This window comes from Panthera leo, chromosome B1 (genome assembly GCF_018350215.1).
Source record: "Panthera leo isolate Ple1 chromosome B1, P.leo_Ple1_pat1.1, whole genome shotgun sequence".
In the NCBI taxonomy this organism is placed as follows: Eukaryota; Metazoa; Chordata; class Mammalia; order Carnivora; family Felidae; genus Panthera; species Panthera leo.
In genome coordinates, this window is record NC_056682.1 from 82,860,053 (window position 1) to 82,881,191 (window position 21,139).

General features: G+C 34.2%; 1 protein-coding gene across 2 annotated transcripts in view; it reads right to left on the bottom strand.

Moving 5' to 3' along the window:
* Window positions 1–1,071: 1,071 nt before the first annotated feature.
* SMARCA5 (SWI/SNF related, matrix associated, actin dependent regulator of chromatin, subfamily a, member 5) overlaps window positions 1,072–21,139 on the bottom strand; it is a 38,463-nt gene continuing 18,395 nt past the window's right edge. For both annotated transcript variants that reach the window (XM_042935404.1, XM_042935406.1), the window contains 15 exons: window positions 18,650–18,759; window positions 16,590–16,816; window positions 14,778–14,899; window positions 14,544–14,696; window positions 13,224–13,356; window positions 10,479–10,627; window positions 9,929–10,048; window positions 9,028–9,138; window positions 8,015–8,128; window positions 7,790–7,912; window positions 6,933–7,065; window positions 6,237–6,355; window positions 5,602–5,814; window positions 3,014–3,121; window positions 1,072–2,334 (listed from right to left, as the gene is read on the bottom strand). In XM_042935404.1, coding sequence (XP_042791338.1) covers window positions 2,269–2,334; window positions 3,014–3,121; window positions 5,602–5,814; window positions 6,237–6,355; window positions 6,933–7,065; window positions 7,790–7,912; window positions 8,015–8,128; window positions 9,028–9,138; window positions 9,929–10,048; window positions 10,479–10,627; window positions 13,224–13,356; window positions 14,544–14,696; window positions 14,778–14,899; window positions 16,590–16,816; window positions 18,650–18,759 — 2,001 coding nt within the window. In that variant the 3' untranslated portion in view covers window positions 1,072–2,268. The remainder of the gene's footprint in view (window positions 2,335–3,013; window positions 3,122–5,601; window positions 5,815–6,236; window positions 6,356–6,932; window positions 7,066–7,789; window positions 7,913–8,014; window positions 8,129–9,027; window positions 9,139–9,928; window positions 10,049–10,478; window positions 10,628–13,223; window positions 13,357–14,543; window positions 14,697–14,777; window positions 14,900–16,589; window positions 16,817–18,649; window positions 18,760–21,139) is intronic.

Here is a 21,139-nt window from a genome sequence, read left to right on the forward strand (position 1 = left end):
TCTGGAACTGAATCCCCAGTATCTCTGAGGTAGGCCTGTATACTGAAATAGGTTACACTATATTTATAAAAAGCTGCTCCTTCCTTGAAAATGGTCTTTGGGAATCAGGTCAACCATGTTCTATGAGCAAGTCCATCATTCTGCACTTGATTCAACCTCTTCAAATCTTTTCAGCTTGAGACTGCCCACTGAATTGGCCCACTAAAACACTAACAGAAGTGTTAATAAGGGCTGGCAGCTCCTTAGAAAGGAAATTTTTAAATATTCCTTAAAATGGTAGTAGAACTAAACCCATCTACCACTCTTTAGGACATGCAGATCTTTAAAATTCTGTATGCTTATATATATAATTTTATATATAATCATATATATATAATCTTCATAATATTTTTGTAGTACTTAAAAAGTGTAATTCTACTTGACAAAGATTTGAAGCCACTAAATTGGTAAGTCAATTAATTGGTTGGTAGGTACCAAAAACTAGTCAATATATATTGCTGTTTGTCTTCTATCACACACAGTTTACTTCTTCCCATCCCTAACCCATTAGCGCCAGATGCTATTAGGCTGTTTCTCTTCCTCTTGAAAACTTGTCTTTGGTGACTTTCAACAGTTACCTTTAGCCTTATATTTTTCTAAGTATTTCTTCAAAAATGAGGCTCCCACGCTTAATGGTGACTTGTTTCATGAAAAGAGCGATCATTCCTCAAGTTTTGTGTACATAAGACCCAAAACCGTTTTCAGAACCCAAGGTTAAAATGAGGTCAATCTGGAGGAGAACACAAACTCAAATTACTCTACAGCTTGTCTTAGACACTGAATTTTGCTGGACACCGATAGCAACAATTCCACATTTTGGGAAAGTGAGCAGTATTAGTAATACTTTAAAAAATCAACACTGAAAATAAAAATCTCAATGTGTGGGCAGATGACAAGTGATAGGAATTTTAGAAGAAATTTAGAAGAAAATTTTAGGAATTTTAGAAGAAATCTAAAGGAAAGAGATAATGTCCTAAGGAAAAAAGGTAAAAATCAAATGAGAAAATTGAAGAAATGGAAAGAAAAGACCACTTAAGGATTATAAAAGTTATATTTATTCACGATGCTACATTTATTGCATTCCCTTAGAAAAATGGAGAACTGTTTATGTACCCAATTTGCACATATAAAACTTTATACAAATTATGTGTAGCACATAAAGGCCTCTGGTACAGCTAAAATCCTGACACTACAATTTGGGTAAATCCTGCTTCAGGGTCTCCAGTTTATCAAGTCTGTTCAGAGAAAATAAACACTGGTATTATACTCAATCTTGCCATTCACACTTAGAAATTATTTTAAAATATAAAATTTTCACTCTAAAAACTCAAAAAAGGTAAACTGGAAGGGGACACATTTTGTTACCGATTTCAATTTAACAGTATGACAAATTCATACCTTATTTTGGCTGGGTCTTTTTAAAAAAAACTATCACCTTAGTTTTGACATTCTTTCTAAGTTGTGGCTGCTTCAAGAAGGTAGTATGTCAAAACATTTACCAAACAGTAAAAATAATATTCCTTTTACAAAATGGTACAGTAACACATTACGGAACCAGAAAATACTAAATGTCTTTGGCTATACAACTAAAAGGCCAGTCTTCCAACAGAATAGGGCATATTCACACCTCAGAACCAACTACAGACACAAAGCATAACAGAAATATGCATAGAATTTAAGGATAATTTGTCTTGCCTTTTTTTTCCATTCTACCCATATAATAATCAAGGAGAATGCAATTTACATAATCTTCCCAGATGAGACTCCATATCGCACTACAAAGATACCCAAATTTCTGCAAAGGCAAAGTGAATTAAAACAATTACACAACTAAGACCAAAGGGACAAATGTTTGTTATCTGCAATTTTAGTTGTTTGCTTGTTTTTTTAAGCTTCTTTTTTTAAGCTTTGAGTGTAGAAATCATAGCTGATAAACAAAAAGTCACAATCTTCACAAATGAAACTATAATAGAAAAATAAATCAAATGAAACATTTATTAATAAATGAAGCCTGTTTTATTACTTCAAGTGTTAATGATAAAAAAAATTTCAGCACAGCTGTTGCATTTAAAAAAGTGAAACTACATACTATGTTTCTAGCTCAGTAAACAGATGAACCTGATGTCTTTGAATGACATAACAATTGAGCATTGTACAGTACATCTTATGAAGACCCGTAAATTAACGAACTACTGGTTTAAAGTTAGTGATTATGAAACAAATATGTATTCATAGTTTCAGCTTCTTTTTTCTTCCTCGACCATCAGGTGCTCCATCCATTTTACGTTTCTGTGTCTACAAATGAACAGAAGGATTGCTTTTCAGCACAAGACAACAAAGGTAAAACCTAGACTATTTTTACTTTATTAATAACTGCTACATAGTAATATGTATTTAGCCTTTCTTACCTATTATAATCTTAATACTCCAAATAGTCTTATCTACTCACTTTACTAACACAAATTTTATTGCTAATGAAATGATTTACAATAAGCAATAGTGAGTCAACACATCAAACCAGTATAACATGCCCTACCAAAAGAAAGCAGTACTAATTACTTTATGAAGTTACATAAATACCAAGGACATTAGAGGCATTCACTTATTCATGACTTTTTAATTACATCTAAATAAAAATATGACATTTTTTTCTCTTAAAATATCTGTATTCACAGTGCTAAGATATCACTGGGACAATAAGCCAAACCTTGGAAGTTTACATATTCTAAAATTGTAACTTGTACTCCTCAATGTCAACTGTAAGCTCCTGGCATTCACAGGACATGCCTTCCTAGGTTTTCATGAATGCCCAAATTATGAACTACCATCCGATTACCCACAGAATGCATAAAAGCAGCTTACTTAAAAAAAGAAAAAAAAAAGGACTAACACCTCAATGATAGCTAAGTAATGTTCAAATTCTTACAAAGAAAAGTCTTCTAAGAATGTTATTTACATATTCATGAATACTTACAGAAGGTTTTGGTCCTCTCTTCTTTTTCTCTGCCTTCTCTTTTTCTTCTAGTTCCATGTTTTCTCTTTCAATCAAGGTAATTAAGGTGTTACACCTCCTCTGGAGTTCCTGAATTGTAAAAATAAATTTATATGGTAAACATGTATTTTCCATTGTTTTCATGATACCCAAGTTATAAAGCTATAATGTTTTGGGGCGCCTGAGTGGCTCAGTTGAGTGTCCAACTCTTGATTTCAGCTCAGGGTCGGGCTCTATGCTTAGCATGGAACCTGCTTGAGATTTCTTTCTCCCTCTCCCCCCACTCACGCACTCCCTAAAATAAAAAGAAAATTGTAATGTTTTAATGTAATATAAAATCATTTATGCACCCCCCATAGATAAAATGTATAAAACAGACCTAACAGCAACTGAATCACTCTTTAATTATATTTATAATGCATTTATAGTGCAACGTTTCCCAAACAAAGATACACAAGACAAGAAGATGCCCTTAATGAAAAACAACCCTTCAGAGGTCAAACACGAAAAGACTGTGCACCATCCTCCATCTTAAAGAGTGACAACATAAATACGCTGAGAGAAATCTTACTATGAAAGATGTTTAAACTTTGCTTATCCCTGTATATCCCAAACCTAAAACTACAGAACATTTTTAGCATTTTCATCCTAAATAAAACAAGACGGAAGTTAAAAGCTCAGAAGCAGTAAAATGCACAATAAAAAGAGGAATTAATTCGCTGAAGCCCAACTTTCCTGAATTATAACTTTAGGAACTTACTTATCAAAAACAGCTTTTTAAAATAATCCAGACTCGTGGCGCCTGGGTGGCTCAGTTGGTTAAGCGACCGACTTCAGCTCAGGTCATGATATCGCAGTTTGTGAGTTTGAGCCCCGCGTAGGGCTCTGTGCTGACAGCTCAGAGCCTGGAGCCTACTTCAGATTCTGTGTCTCCCCCTCTCTCTACCCCTCCCCTGCTCACGCTCTGTGTCTCCCTGTCTCTCAATAATAAAGATTAAAAAAAATTTAAAAAAAACAAAAACAAAAAAATAAAATAAAATAATCCAGACTCAACATTCAAATGGGCAGAGGCCTAAGTACAAGTTCTTTCTTTATAGAAATGTGTTCATTTATGGGAATGCAAGCTGGTGCAGCCGAAAACAGTATGGAGGTTCCTCAAAAAACTAAAAATAGAACTACCCTACAACCCAGCAGTTGCACCACTAGGCATTTATCCATGGGATACAAGTGTGCTGTTTTGAAGGGACACATGCACCCCCATGTTTATAGCAGCACTATCAACAACAGCCAAAGTATGGAAAGAGCCCAAATGTCCATCAATGGATGAATGGATAAAGATGTGGTATACATGTATGTATATGGATATATACATACACACAATGGAGTATTACTCAGCAATGAAAAGGGATGAAATCTTGCCATTTGCAACCACGTGGATGGAACTGGAGTGTATTATGCTAAGTGAAATTAGAGAAAGACAAAAATATGACTTCACTCATAGGAGGACTTTAAGAGACAAAACAGATGAACATAAGAGAAAGAAAAATATAAAAACCGGGAAGGGGGACAAAACAGAAGAGACTCATAAATATGGAGAACAAACAGGGTTACTACAGGGGTTGTGGGAGGGGGGCTAAATGGGGAAGGGGCACTAGGGAATCTACTCTTGAAATCATTGTTGCACCATATGCTAATTTGGATGCAAATTTTAAAAAATAAAATTTAAAAAAATGTTCACTTAGAAAACCAAAATTTTCGGGGCGCCTGGGTGGCTCAGTCGGTTAAGCGGCCGACTTCGGCTCAGGTCACAATCTCGCAGTCCGTGAGTTCGAGCCCCGCATCGGGCTCTGTGCTGACAGCTCAGAGCCTGGAGCCTGTTTCGGATTCTGTGTCTCCCTCTCTCTCTCTGACCCTCCCCCGTTCATGCTCTGTCTCTCTCTGTCTCAAAAATAAATAAACATTAAAAAAAAAAACAAAAACAAACAAAAAAAAACAAAATTTTCTGAACAATTCAAGTTTTAAATTATGATCATCACATTCAAAAGGTGGAACTGATGGTGATGCTTCCCATTTAGAACCTGATTAATAATATCAAAAACTAGCGCTTATCAGACGTGGTGATGTTACAAGATATGTGATACTAAAGGATAGAACCAGGAAATTTTTTAAGTTATCCATGATAACAGTTTAATTTTTTTTAATGTTTATTCATTTTTGAAAGACAGAACACAAGCAGGGGTGGGGCGGGGGGGGGGGACACAGAATCTGAAACAGGCTCCAGGCTCTGAGCTGTCAGCACAGAGCCCGACACAGGGCTTGAACTCACAAACCGCGAGAACATGACCGGAGCTGAAGTCAGATGCTCAACCGACTGAGCCACCCAGGCACCCCTCCATAACAGCTTTTTAACTATAGATAACTGTTTTCTCATGATCTGATTTAACCTCTAATACTTACAATACTGTAACTACAATGTACTCCAAAGATGGAATGAAACCACAATTTTACCTATTAAGCAATACTTACTCTGAATGGTTTGCTACGTTACACAAAAAGGCCCAAGCACTCACCATTGCAGTTCTGGACTTCAAAAACCAGTCAAATCTGAACTGAGGAGAGTTGCGAATACACTGTCGTAATTCATCATAAACGTTTTCTTTGTCGAATCCAAGTTTGTGAAGCATACAGATTAGAAAACGATCCTCTTCTTCAGTATAGTTTTTTCCTTTGTTAGTACCATACGATATTCTCAGCTGATGAAAAGGTGCTTTGTACCGTCCAATCTATCAAAGTTAAATTTTATAATATTATGTAAATCCTGTATAATACATATTTCAAATCAACATTAGTAAAATTAGCTAAAAATGTTATGTTCCAAATCAGAATTTTCTACCCAAAGCATCTCAACTACGTTATATAACCTTTGTTGTGAAACAACCTTATAGTCTTTATTATTCTAAAGAGAAATATAGGCTGAGACTTTCTGATACTATGTAGGAAAGAGCAAAATCAGGGTTGCTGACCAAGATCCATCAACTGAAGTACTAAGGTAAATTCTGTTGAGACTTCATTTGAATGTTGTTCTTTGAAGAAAATTTACATTTGAAACCATCATTTCATTTCCTTTTAAAAAGTTACTTTAACTCGCATATTCTCAGGGAGAAGTTATATTACTGACTGCCAGATTTATTAATACACAAAGTACCTTCGTGTCAAGTGCTTTTTTGATACTAATTCTTCTTTGAATTCTTGCCTCTCCCCTTTCAATCTGAGCCATAATCTTCTCTATGTCCTGGAGTTCATTGCATCTTTCCCAGAATACAGCTGGTAAAAAAGATGGACAGATGGGACAGATGGAGGAAGGGGTAAGATATAAATAATTTCTCACAAATGCTCTCATTTAACTTGCTAAGGATTAAGAAATATTTCCATTTCTCTCGTATCTAATACTACAAAGTAAATAAGTCAATTATTTAATTTTCTTAACTGTAAAAAAAAAAAAAAAAAAAGATGAGCTGGATGATTTAAGTATCTCCCAACTCTTAAATTTCTATTATTGAATCCTAAGCAGACTCATCACAGCACAACCAGACCTATTGATATGACAATCCAATTGACTTCAGGAAACAGAGGCATATAATACCTGAGTCATTACAGAGAAAAATAAAATGAAAGCACAATTATTCAGTGTATTCAGTACCCTATTATTTTCTTGGCTATAGCCAGTTCACTAGGGTAAAAAATAAAAGTATCTTTTTTTTTTTTAAAGAACATTTTCTAAATTGATTTTTTAAAAGACCTAACTTGATTTTTTAAAAACACAAAAAAACTAAACCTCCCCAACAGCTCTCCAAAGAACCTGAGAACATTCTTGTATCTATTAAAATAATAAGAAAATTACCTGAATATTCAATAACTTCTTCTGGAGTTTTTCCTTCTACTTCTCTTGCAATATTTTCAATATCATCACGACCCCACTTCTCATTAGCTTTGATAAACTGGTTAAAATCTCTCTTATTCCAATTGGTAAATCCCTTCAAAGCAGCAGAAACAAAATATTAACACACTGAACATGAATAAGACACTACTACACTTTTCTGTAACACTTAAGAAAAATTGGTAAATTTTCAACTACTCCTTGTTTTTAAGTTTTTAAAGTGGTAACTTTTCATACACACAGATGTGCATTTTTAGCAATATGTCATATATTGCTTAGATAACCAAGCAATTAAATCTGAGTGGAAGAGAGTAAGGAATGCTGCATGCAAAGGTGACCTTTTTGCTGAGTGCTGAGGATTAGCAGGACTTTGCAAAAAGGAATGAAAAACATATAGCAAAGAGCAAAGACATAACAAGTGGGAAAACAGAAGAAAAACAGAGCTTCAAAAGTAGGCCAGATACTGGCCTACAGTAAGGCCAGATTCTGAAAGACCCTGATTAAACCCTAATGGTTGTTAAGTAGAAACTTGTGTTTGAGAATAGTAACTTAATACCAGTGTGGAAGATTCATAGGAAAAGAAAATGAGAATACTGAAAGAAAGGTGATCAAAAGGTTATCCACTCTACCAAGGCTGGTACAAATCTCTCCTCTTCTAAACTACCTCAACAACTCATGACAATCAAAATGTAGCATGCTTTATCATCTCCAATTACTCCATTTTTTAAAGAAGACTTGTACTTTGTATACCCCAACACAACCTAAACACAGTACCTTACAAAATGATAGTTACTAAGTTTTATGTTGATTGAAGACTATACCTGTGTTAGAAGCTTCTCTTTTTCCTCTAACTCTTCATCATTAAGGGGTTCAGCTTCATCAATCTTAAGCTGTTCTTCTTTTTGTGCCTGTGCTGCATTTGGTAGGTCAGGATTTCGAGGCACCTAAAAAAAAAATAATAATCCAACCATGAAAAAAAATACTGCTATATACCATTTGTTAAGAACAAACCAGATTAGTTATGATCAAAGTGTTACTCCCATTACCTTGTACCCAATAGTTTTTCTGTAATACAGAATTTCTTTTTCCAATAATTCAAATAAACGCGGAGGAAAGAACTGGAAATCCTGAACGTTAGGTTGTTTCGGAGGTCGAGGAGCCTACAGACAAAAACAGCATTGTTCATTTAAAAAACCTGTTTTAATTAATGGTAACCTTCCTGTTTCCATACACCATGACAGCCAATTCTCTAAGCAACTGATCAATTATTAACACTGAACATTAATCAAATTTTTTATTTTTTTTTAAATTTTACTTTTTATTTTTAAAAGTTTATATCCAAATTAGTTAGCATACAGTGCAACAATTTCAGGAGTAGATTCCTTAGGGCCCCTTACCCATTTAGCCTATCCCACCTTCCACAACCCCTCCCGTAACCCTCAGTTTGTTCTCCATATTTATGAGTCTCTTCTGTTTTGTCCCTCTCCCTGTTTTTGTATTATTTTTGTTTCCCTTCCCTTACAGTCATCTGTTTTGTCTCTTAAAGTCCTCATGTGAATGAAGCATATGATTTTTGTTTTTCTCTAATTTCACTCAGCATAATACCCTCCAGTTCCATCCATGTAGTTGCAAATGGCAAGATTTCATTCTTTTTGATTGCCGAGTAATACTCCATTGTATATGTGTACCACATCTTCTTTATCCATTCATCCATCGATGGACATTTGGGCTCTTTCCAAACTTTGGCTATTGTTGATAGTGCTGCTATAAACATGCGGGTGCATGTATCCCTTCGAAAGAGCACACGTGTATCCCTTGGATAAATGCCTAGTAGTGCAACTGCTGGGTCATAGGGTAGTTCTATTTTTAGAACATTAATCAAATTTTAAATGCATACATTCACAACTAATTTTTAGAAAATTTCTTAACAAAAACTGAAGGAAATACACTGTAAGAAGCGACAAAAATACCTAATTCTCAATCTGATTTTACTGCAAGAATATAAGAAAAAAATTACATTTCCGGTATTTTTAAATGTTTTATTGCTCTGTCAACTCACCTTGGGTGCTTTAGGTTCACTGACACGAAGAGCTTCCCTAAAATAGGCATCAACAGCATAGTTGGCTTTTCTTTCTCGTTTTGGTGGTTCAATCCACTCTGTGAATGCTATCTAGTGTATGGGAAATAATTCATATTACCTATTTTTATTATATACAGTCACAAATCTTATATGAATGCAACTCTTACTGTGTACAATACAACTCTTTTTTGTAATGGAAAGACATTCGTAAAATGCTGGACTATAAGCTCTAGGAGGATAGGAACTATGCTACTTTGCTCAAAACTATGTAATCAATACATGGAACAGTGTCCAGTAAATAACATATATACACAGTAAGTACCTCTTGATCAAATGAAGAACATTCTATCGGGTAGGGGGAAAAAAATTACAGAATATGCTACAACCCAAACTAGGAGAAAAATGTAGGTGTGTACTTAGCCCAGAAAACATTCAGAGGATATACAGGCCTAAATGTTAACAGAAAAAAACAGTGAGTAGAATTCTTTTTTTCTTCCAACCTGTAGGTATTTTTAAATTTCTCTACAATACAAACAAGTATTGTTTAAGGAATTAGGAAGTTTTTCCCTTTAATTACCAGCCAATTCTGTTAAAAAAAAAAAAATCTAGTAAGGTTGTGACAAATTTCTTTGCCAATTATTTTAATTTTCAAAGATTCCAAACTATAATCACCCCATATTTCAACTATAATAGTATATACAGTAAGCCTCATTAAATTTTTAAAACATTTCAGAGATTACTAACTGAAAATAATTTAGATGTGAATATACAGAAATGACTGCTTTGAGACAAATTTACAAGGCATTACACCTAACACTTAAAATTGCAAGTTTCAAGTAAAATAAAGTGTTCAAGTAACCAAAATGTCTTTCAAAATTACCTTTTGTTTTTCTCTATAATCCTCTCCTTCAAAGTTATAAACACTCGACTCTGTATCCATTGTGAAGTTTCTAAGGGAGCTTTCACCCATCTTGGAGAGCTTTTCATTCATCTCTGCAGTCTAGGGAAAAAAAACAGATTAGAGACCCAAAAAAAAAAAAAAAAAAAAAAAAAAACAAAAAAAAAAAACAACCCAGAAGAATTGTAGTCAAAATTAGGCTTTACAGTACACAAAAGCTTCTTTTTATGGTTCACATTAACAAGTACTTCCTCAAACAGTTCTGATTTAAAACAGTTTATATATTAAAAACATTATCACATTTAGGGGTGCCTGAGTGGCTCAACTGGTTAAGGGTCTGACTCTTGATTTCGGCTCAGGTCGTGATCTCAGTTTGTGAGTTCAAGCCCCGTGTCCAGCTTTGTACTGACAGCGTGGAGCCTACTTGGAATTTTCTCTCCCTCTCTCTCTGCCCCTCCCCTGCTTGTGCATCTCTCTCTTAAAATAAATAACTTAAAAAAATAAAAACATTGTCATTTAATCTGTACCTCACCTTCTTTGCACCTCTTTCCAAAATACCATCAATATCCTCATCCGTAATCTCACTTTCCTTTGAAGCAAATACATGTGTTGCCCCATGTCTAATCATTTGAAGCATTTCATCTTTCCCAATTTTGTTCAGATTCTGATCCACAAGCCTTCCTGGAAATAAAAAACAAAAACAAACAAAACACATGTTATATAATGTTAAACAAACTATATTTTACTGGAAACTTGGTATTTTAAATGTTAGATGTAATACCATGTATTCTGCCTCAAGCATCAATCATTTCTGTTTATTCATTTCTGATAATTTTCATTTTCACATAAACAATGCCAAATTCGTAGTTGTAAGCTTTGAAATATTCTAAAGTTTATCTATTACATAATGAAGCCTACTGTATACCATCTCAATAAAATACATTCTTATATGGGCTGAATAAAAGCAATTTGGGATTTTTGAAAATCAAATTAGCAAGGTTTTTAAGTATCAACAGATGAGATTATAAACACAAGAAATTTCTGATAAGCAGAAAAGCATTAATATTAACTCCCCAATCACCTTTTTCTACCTAGAAAAAAAAAAAAAAAAAAAAAAAAAGTGAAGTACTAAAAAACTTTTTACATTGCCAAACTTTATCTAAGGTCTGAAATATACATCAATTTCTGAAAATTTCCTAATTTTAAGAACTGAAACTCTTGAAAGTATTTTTTGATTGTAGAACAAATTCAACATAAGAAAATTAAGATCTTCAGTTGGTAGGAATCTGGCCAATACTGTAACTGTATTAAAAAATGCAGGCATCAAAACAAAACAAGCCAAAATACAAAAAGAATTACTTTTACCCAGAAGGGCCATTCACATACAACATACAAGCGTCAAGTTTTGTATTCCAATCAACTTGTAATAAGTGAATAAAGATCCAAGTTGTTCTCTCAGATCTTAAATGCTTATGTATCATGGCTCTGGATCCCTAACAGAATGCACAAACATCTATGAGTTACAAAGTTAGGATAGACCTACAGAACTTGTTTCTTTGGACTGAAAGCTATCTCACTATCAAAATGTTCTTAGCCTTATTAAAACTACTTCCCTATTGGACAGGAGGGAGCTATTCAGACATAAAGTGTTCTATGGTTTCTTATATTTTTAATTATGTTCCTTACTCCACGAGACAGTAATACAAAAGTATACACCTGAGGCTTGCTGTTTGACTAATTCCTGTAAAGCTATTAGCACAAAATGTGCTCCAAAATTTGACACCCTCCCCCACAATAAACCCAACTAAGTAAAAAACTCAAACAGCTTTTCTGAGCTGACTTGTCAACTAATTTTTAATCTTTTTTAAAAAGTGTTTCAAAGATGAGAATTAAAAACAACACAAGGCAGGTGTTTTTCTAAAAACATGGATGAAGAATGTGAGGGGGGAAAAAAAGAAGTAGCCATTACATTACCCATGAGAAAACTCACTGTTGGGCAGGCCCCAGAGACTTTCATAATTAAACACTTCACTCTAATAGTTAATATAGTTCTTGGTCCTTGATGAGTCACCTCCTAGCTATACGAATGGTAAACTAGTGACTTGCCTCTACTTATGCCAACCTCAAGCTGCCATGAAGACTACAGGAAGTAATGGATGCAATTTAGCACCTTGCTTGGCACAAAGCAAGCACATGATAGTAATTATTAATAAAAACAGTTAATAAGCCATCATTTATTGCCACATCTGCAGAGACATGACTAACACTATGGCTGGCATTAATGGGATATCAAAGAAATGTAACAGTCCCTTACTCACATGAAAATTAAAAGCTGGTTGACAAAACGAAGACAGGTAACATGGAATCATCAGTGAGCAGTATTAACCAGTGTATCTCTGGGCTTTATAGACAGATAAAAAGTACATGCTCATAATGCAAATTTGAGAAGGAAAGAAACCAATGTGATTCCAAGGTTAATGAGGTTTTCCCCCCTATTTTTCCGTGTTACACATCCCATCACCAACCTTACTGTGATATAGCTCCATGAAAATGTAAATGTCTTCCTTAAAAGCTAATCTGGCACAAGAACTTCACTCTCTTCAATCAGCCCAAAATAAAATCCCACTCTTACCTTCTAGTCCTATTTACATTAATGTAATAAACATTACATTGTAACATTACATTACATCACCCACCCTCTCACTAAATTATAAACTCTATGGAAGTAAACACACTTGTTGCTTTCATTCACCACTGTATTCTCAGCAATAAGAACAATGCCTGGCATCTGGTGGCTGTTCAGTAAATAGCTGGCAGACTAGAAAAAAGAATAACATCAGATTCTTTGAGTTTCATTTGTATTTCTTCATTTTACCCCAGACTAATTAATAGAGTGCTTATTAGTACACGTAAATCATACTCACCACAGCTCTATTTAATGTGTACCACACTAAATGCTGGGTTTTTTATATGCATTATCCCCTTTAATCCTTAATAGTCCTAAACAGTATTGCCATTATCCCCATCTAACAGATGAGAAAATAGGCTCAGATGGTATAAAAAAACTGCTAACTGACAAAGTCAACATGCAAACTTCAACCTTCCTGAGCCCAAACCAATCTTAATAAAACTAAAGCTCACTTTTCTCTGGAATATACATACTGTCCAGGCTGCTAGCTTGATTCCATAGGTGCTCAATAACAAGAACCTCCTAAAAAATCTAGGAAGCAAATGTGTCAAACCAACTTGGTAAATTTTTCAAAGTTCTAAGGCTCACCTTGTTGAATGACTATTGAATCCAGTCTGAGTTTCATCTCAGCACGTTCCACTATTCTTTCTTCCACAGTATTATCAGTTATAAAGCGGAACACTCGGACTGTCTTGGTTTGTCCAATTCTATGTGCCCGGTCCTAGGTAAATTACTATGTTACTTTGAATACAGTTAAAAATTCACATAAATAACATCTGATTATGTACACTGGCAAATAAAATATTCTCAAGAATGAAAGTTTTTAAGGTAACAAAACTACTCTAAAAATAGATTTCTATTAGATTAATATTTTTTAGATTCTCAAAGATTCTCCATTTCAATAAGATTAATTGGTTATCTCACAAGGGAAACTTTTAAGAGGTATGGAATACATCAGATGCTAAATCTGTGAGAAACTACCTGGTTACTTTTACTAGGTTATACTGACATAAAATTCACATCTCTAGCTAAAACAAAAAAAAATTATAATTTTTAGGTTGGATAATAAAAATCTTTCCTAAATCTATTTTTATGTTTACATTCAAATTGCCTTTCCACCTAAATCATATATAAATTTTCATTGCTTAATTAGGAAAAGAAGTAACATGAATAAAAGAACTCCACAACAATATAACCCAATTAACTACATATAAGTAGTCAAATTAATTTAAATTCCATTTCTGTTTAACTCCTGTTAAGTTCAACAAACACATTTTTATAAAACATCCCTTATTTCTAATTGATCAACATTCCCCATCTACCCTATAAATAGTATAGGATAAAAGCAACCAACATGAGTTATGGTCAACAACATTATGGGTCATTAATGGTACCAAACTTAAGAATTCGTAAGTTTTCGTATTTATCTACAAATCACAAATTTTCTCAACCTAAAAATGATCTTCCTGATCTAGCCAAAGTACTCCCACACTCCCAAACGGGGAGGTTTGTAGCTCACCAAACCTGTTTCCCTTTCCCCCCAAGGCACAACTATACTATCATTTATCAATTCTCTTGCAACCCAGTTATGCTATGTGATTGAGTGCTGGCCAATGAATGTGGGAACACTTTCAGGTCTGACTCAGAAAAAATTTCCTAGGCAATCCTCAGCTCTCTGTCATACCCCTTCTGTCATCAGTATAGACAGGATATAGCTGGACTCCAAGGTCCTAAGATATGGCAAAGCTATAAAGACAGAAATATCCTGCTTTAGATGAAAGATCTATAAAATACCCTCACTGAGTTATTAAGTCAGAGAAAAATAAAATGCTACTGGGTTTAAATCACTGACAGTTGTAGACTATTATCTTGCGCCAATGAAAATGTTAAGCATGGAACATCTCTTACCATAGCCTGGAGATCTACTTGGGGATTCCAATCTGAATCATACAAAATTACTACATCAGCAGTAGCAAGATTAATGCCAAGACCACCAGCACGTGTACTTAACATGAAAACAAACTTTGTGCTGTTTGGTTCATTGTATGCATTGATGGACTCCTATAGATATAAAATAAAACAAATGTCAGGAAATTGTTTTATCTGATTATTTTTTACCTTCCCTCCTTGGGTTTTACTTACTTGTCTCTCATCATGGGGTGTCTGCCCATCCAATCTACAGTACTCATAATTTCTCCACATGCAATAATCTTCCAAAATATCCAATACCCTCGTCATCTGACTGAAGATTAGTACTCGTGAACCTGTTAGCAAACAGAATATCCTATTTTCAGAAGCTTCAAAAGTAAAAAAAAATTATTTAAAAATTTAAGGCTAACCAAAACTAAGACTAACCAATTACCCCCCCTTAATTCCAAGTTACCTAGTTGGTCATAAGAAGAAAACTACACATTATTTATTTACCCAAGTCAGTCATTTCCACATTTTTCCCATTGTGGCACAAATGAAAAAGGGGAAAATCTGTACAACACACTAAAGTAAACAGAAAAGGGTTATCTGTTCTGGCATGGGAGGTCTTGCCATCCCAAGGCTGAGAGAACCATTCTTTTTATTCCACATACATTTAAAAATAACTTTCCATCACCACCACTGTAATTCTCCCACATGATGGCCCCAAACATCCCCTAACACATTCAAAACCATCTCCTTGTGGTTCTAAAGACCCAAATCCAGATCAAAAGACTAGAATATAAATGTGGCCTCACATCTACATCTACATTGGTCATCCTTCACTTATGCCATGATTCAAGTTATCCAACTGCCTTCCATTTTTTCAGCCAGCTGCACAATGCCTTCAGTGGAATGTATGAAGATCAAGTGATCATTATAAAAAATGATTATAAAATTATCTTGTTTTGGAAGCTGACGCCAATAATCTGCTGTTGTCTCACCTTCTTACACCTGAAATACTAAGGATGTTCAGTAGGCCCCCATTTTTCTTACAAGGTTTAATACAGCTTGCATTAATATCTGAGTATTCCTACCAAGTTCTTGCTATTTCTCTCCACCAATTCAATCCTTTAATTACTACTTATCTTTCAAAGAAAGCATTTTTAGAAAATACATTTCCACAAAAAGGTATAAAAGCAGTAAAAAAAAGGCAAACCAATTCACTGACAACTCTTAGAAGGTTTTTGATAGTCAATATCCTAAAGGAGACTGGTATAAAAATCATTCTTATCAAAACACACCGAGAAACACAAATTGAAAAACTTGAAATTTCTATTATTTCACATTACAGAATAATTTGTGTATGAAATGCTTTGATGTCTAGGGCTTCCTTCAAAATAATCTAGGAGAAAAGCAGATATGTATAAACAAGTTTTGCCATAAGTTTGTAATTGTTGCAGCTGGCATCATACTAAATTTGTTCTATAGTCATGTATTTTAAACACATCTCTACACATATACTACAGACATACTCATTTTCATATAAAAAGTCATGTTATAAACAAAACTGCTTTGGGTCCATGCACATATTTAATAATTTATAATTTATTGTTTAACTTGTTTAAATTTAAATAATTTATTATTTAATTATGCAAATACCCATATAAATAATTGAACAATACCATGAACACAACACTGTCTACCAAAGTATCTGGGACCTGTGTAAGGTGGAAAGCGTATTCGTGGCATTTTATAACAAAAAGCTGATATATGCAGGAAAGCATCCATAAAATGAGAACTCTCTCCCAAAGTCCAGGAATATAACTGCCCTAATTAACTACTGATCACTAAGAAGATTTATAAGCCTAAAATTAGGGGGTAGAAGTGAAGCTCAGATAATGGATAGAAATTTGTAAATGTCCCACACTTCAACTTTGCAAGTACCAGATTAGTAATTTCAAATTGTAGTGGTCCCTCATTTTACATTAGAAATTTTAAAACAGTTTTCATCACTTCTCAATTTGATACTAAGAACATAGATACCTTGTTCTTTTAATTTAGGGAGCAGCTTGTCTAACACCACCATTTTGCCACTGTTGGTAACTAGATGCATATCTGTTGTATAAGGTGGACCAGGTTCAGCTCCATCAAAGAGATATGGATGATTACAGCATTTCCTCAACTGCATCAGAATGTTCAATAACCTCATTTTGTCCATCTTCCCTGCAGAGTTTAGTATATCTATATCCTTCATTAATATCCGAGTATACCTATTGAGAAGAAAAACATTTTAAAAGGGCTCAAGTTTTCCCTGACCAGTCCCTGTTACTTTAGATACTTAATTCCCTCCCCCACCTCAACCCAAAAATATCTGTAAAGAACCAATCAACTTCTAAGATGTGGTTAGGAGTTTACCATCTATTATAACATCTTTCTTTTTTCTTGTTTTTCTTTATTGCCCCCACTGTTCCAATGTTCACTTAGGCTTTGGGCCTTGAGATCCAAAACAGTGTGTCTCCTTGGGATGAATTAAAAGAAAGCAGTATGACACAACATTAACTAATCAAAACTAACACTTAAGCTTTAAATGTAATTTTAATTCGTAGTCTTTTCCTAATGGAAGAGTACCACTATTCAATGTAGCTAGTGTAGAATTTGGGTAAGAATGTGAGGATCTGGGGAGGTGGAAAGAATCATGTTAGGGTAAGGCATGATGATGAGAAAAAAATGAATACAATGTGATTTAAATATAAACAGAAGTACATGGGGGGGAGAAGGAGATATGAGGGCAGTAAAGCTATAGCCATATATGGATTGTAAAAAGCCTTGAATGCGTATCAAGAACTTAAACATCCTGCAGGTAAGAGTAATCTGTCTAAATACCAAAGTTTCAAGACCTTGAATCCTCTGAACAAAATAATTTCAATAACCTAAAGCCATCTATGCTTAACAATTCCAATTACGAGGCAGAAAATATTCATGATAGACCTTTCCATCACATTTCTGACTGATACAAAGTTCACCAAAGTTTTTAACTTAAAAAAAGACTTCTCTTCCTTTAACATGGACTCAATGTTGTAGTTATTTTAGAGCCACAAAAGACAAAGCCTAATAGCTTTGAACCTTATAAAAGCCTTCCAAAAGTTTTGAGGACATTTAGGATGGACTACCTTCCACAGTAGTTACCTCTTTCCCAGATAATGTGCCCATTTCTTACATTCTATCTTTTCTGTCCTTTTATCAACAACTCCAGCCCTTTGCAAATACTTATCAAGTACAGAATTAAATACACTTGAAATATACTGTAACCAGTAAAGAAAAGGGCGCTGTTTATTTCCCTCCTTTGAACACTATACTTATGTTAATATATGCTAAGATAATAATGTCTTTTTTTTTTTTTTACAGCCACTTCACCTTGTAGATTCATGGTGACCTATCTATAAAAAAAATTGTTTTTAATATTAAGTTAGTGGTTTATAGCCTTTTGGATTTCATACACACATAAAACCTAAGAAAAGAGAAAACTTACAAGGTTTTCAACATTTTTATTACGCCCTAGAGAGATGTTTAAAAATAGCTACCATGTATTACCACCATAAATTCACAAAAGGCCATTTTATCCTGCCTAAAATAACACATCAACTCAGAATGGAGTCTTATAAATTAAACATATGTAGCTTTACAAATTAAAAGAAAGCACCTGAATTTTCTATCTCTACAATCTCCAACTTCATCAGAGATTAGCACTAATCCACAATCCAGTATTTGTGAACCACCAAGTTAACTATATGTCTACATCTGTGCCATCAGTTTCTTTTTAAAAAATCCAAGTAGAAGAGTTTATATATATACCCCTGTTTAGTTAAATGCGAAGTTTAATCCTTGGATTCATGAACCTCCCACTCTGATTCTGTCAGCTACTAGTTTCAACTCTTTGTATTATAAGTTTGATTAGCAAGTCCTAAGTCATATGACCAGAAAACTCTTCGGTCTGAGTTCAGAGAGCAAACAGGAATTCCTTGAAGACACAATTAGGAAAACAAGGTACAAACAAAAGTTAGTGAAGAATCAATAGTGATTTCAAAATGTCTAAGAACACATACCATTCCCTTTGCATTTTGCTGAGACCCACATAGATTTTTACTTCCTTCTTTGGAGGCAAACTCTTTTCAACATCAGCTTTAATTCGACGAAGGAGGAATGGACGCAAAACCTTTCAGATCAAAAAGAAATGGAGATGACCTTATTATTTCAGGATCTCAAGATTGTTTATTACATGGAAATTTATCTATTTTTTAGGACTTCTCCCTTCTAAATACGTAATTTCTTATTACCAAATTCCTCAAGGGTAATACAAGATCATTACTTATTCAACACATACAATGAATATATACTTGCCAAATTGTCACAAAATACTGAAAACATTTAAGTATTGATGCTTTCAATAGTCACTGACTTTCAGGTTTAAAACCAGTCATAGTACTCCCTTATCTGTGTATTAACCACAGTCTGGAAGCAGATGATCCTCCTCCTAACATATCATAAGGTCAGCAGTAGCCTAACCCTATAGCACAATGCCTAATGTCCTTCATTTCACTTCATCTCATCATGTAGGCATTTTTATCATCTTATCACAACAGTACAGTAAGGTATTTTGAGAGACCATATTTATACAACTTATGTTACAGAATATTTACGATTATCCTATTTTATAATTACTGCTGTTAATCTCTTACCTTGACTAATTTATGAATTGAACTATCACAGGTATGTATGTATAAAAAAAACCCATACGTATGGGGTTTGGTACTATCTGTGGTTTCAGGCATCCACTGGGAATCTTGGAACATATCACCTGCAGACAAGAGGTGGTGGGGAAGGAGGGGGAGGGACGGGACGGGGCAAGGGGCAAGGACTACTGTACTTGCAGGTAGTTTGTCCAACAGTACTTAAAGCTACGCTCACATTTAAATGTTTTTATGGTTACAGTTTTTAAGTTTACCACCCTTTTGGTGGGTGGGCAGATGGGTGAAATAGATGATGGGGATTAAGAAGTGCACTTATGATAAGCACTGGTGATGTACTGAATTGTTGGATCACTATACTGTACACCTAAAACTAATATAACACTGTATGGTACACTATACTATACCATTAAAATAAAAACTTAGTAAAAAAATTTTACTACCCTATTTTTTACAGAAGTAGACCATACATAAAGTACACAAATCATGACTATACAATTGAATAAATTTTAATCAAGTAAACACACCCATGTAACCAACTACCACCTAGATAAAAATAGAATACTGCAGAAATCCCTCTTACAACCATCCCAGTCACTATTCTTTTTTGTCCCCAAGGGTAAACAATATTCTTATTATTTTAACATCCTAGATTAGTTTTGCCTGTTATTTTTAACTTTACCCACATATATACAATATATCTGTATTTTTATACATTTTATCTCATTTCTTTTATTCAGCATGTTTGTAAACCTACCCATGTTATATTGTATGTAGTTCATTTTCATGAAATTTAAAACATCTACAAAACTAAAGATTTTTTATTTTTATCTTCCTATGTTCTATTTATACTAGCCTATAAAAATGTAACAAATTAAAAACTGGTGAGAATCAGCAACACTTCTCTAATATCATCATGTAAGGAAGCTAGTATAGTCTTAGCTGACAGCCAGCACCAACTGCCAGACATGTTAGTGAAGACCTTCAGCCCCACTGGCCCTTTTCTAGAATTGTCCAGGTAAACGCAGCTGGACAAATCCAGGTAAAACCAGCAAAGAAACCACTCAGCCAACCCATAAATTCTGGAGTTACTAAAATATGTACTATTAAGGGTTTTTTTTGGGGGGGGGGGGATGTTAGGAGTATTTTGCAATAATAGGTAACTAATACATCCAGTAAGAAAAATCTCACTTCTAAGTATACCTATGCTGACTCTGAATATCCTCTTTCATCATGAGACCACAGGAACTACAGTGGGAACTTCAAGACAGAGTACAGAAAGGTAGCTACCAGGCCCCAACTTGATAAGCATCTTCATACTACTCTGAACAAAATAGAGATGCCAAAAGTGGATGGTTCTGTTATGTGGATTGTTTTAGTTTGCTTTATGTACATGTACCTATTTATTAAAGCAAAATCTACATATATACCCCACACTCCTAGTAAGTAAATCTAAATTGGGTGCTTACATGCTTAAATGCCACCTAAATTGAAACAAAGAGATCTAGGAGATTATCACCTTTAAATACTTAATATAATTAAATTTCAGTACACGAGAATTTTAAAACACATAATTAATTTATATAGAAACAAGTATTTGAACATTCATAAACTTAATTATTCCTCTGTTCAAATATCCACTATGAATGAGGCACTGTGCTGGAGATACAAATGTAAGACATGTTTCCTGACTTTGTTTACAATGCACAGCAGGAAAAACATTTGTAGATTAAACATTTCAAAACTCTATGCAAAGTCCTATTCTAGTTAGAATGCCATGATTATTAAAGATGGGATACAAAGAAATTTCTAGGCTGGCCTTGTCCTGGGTATTCAGTGGAAAAGGCG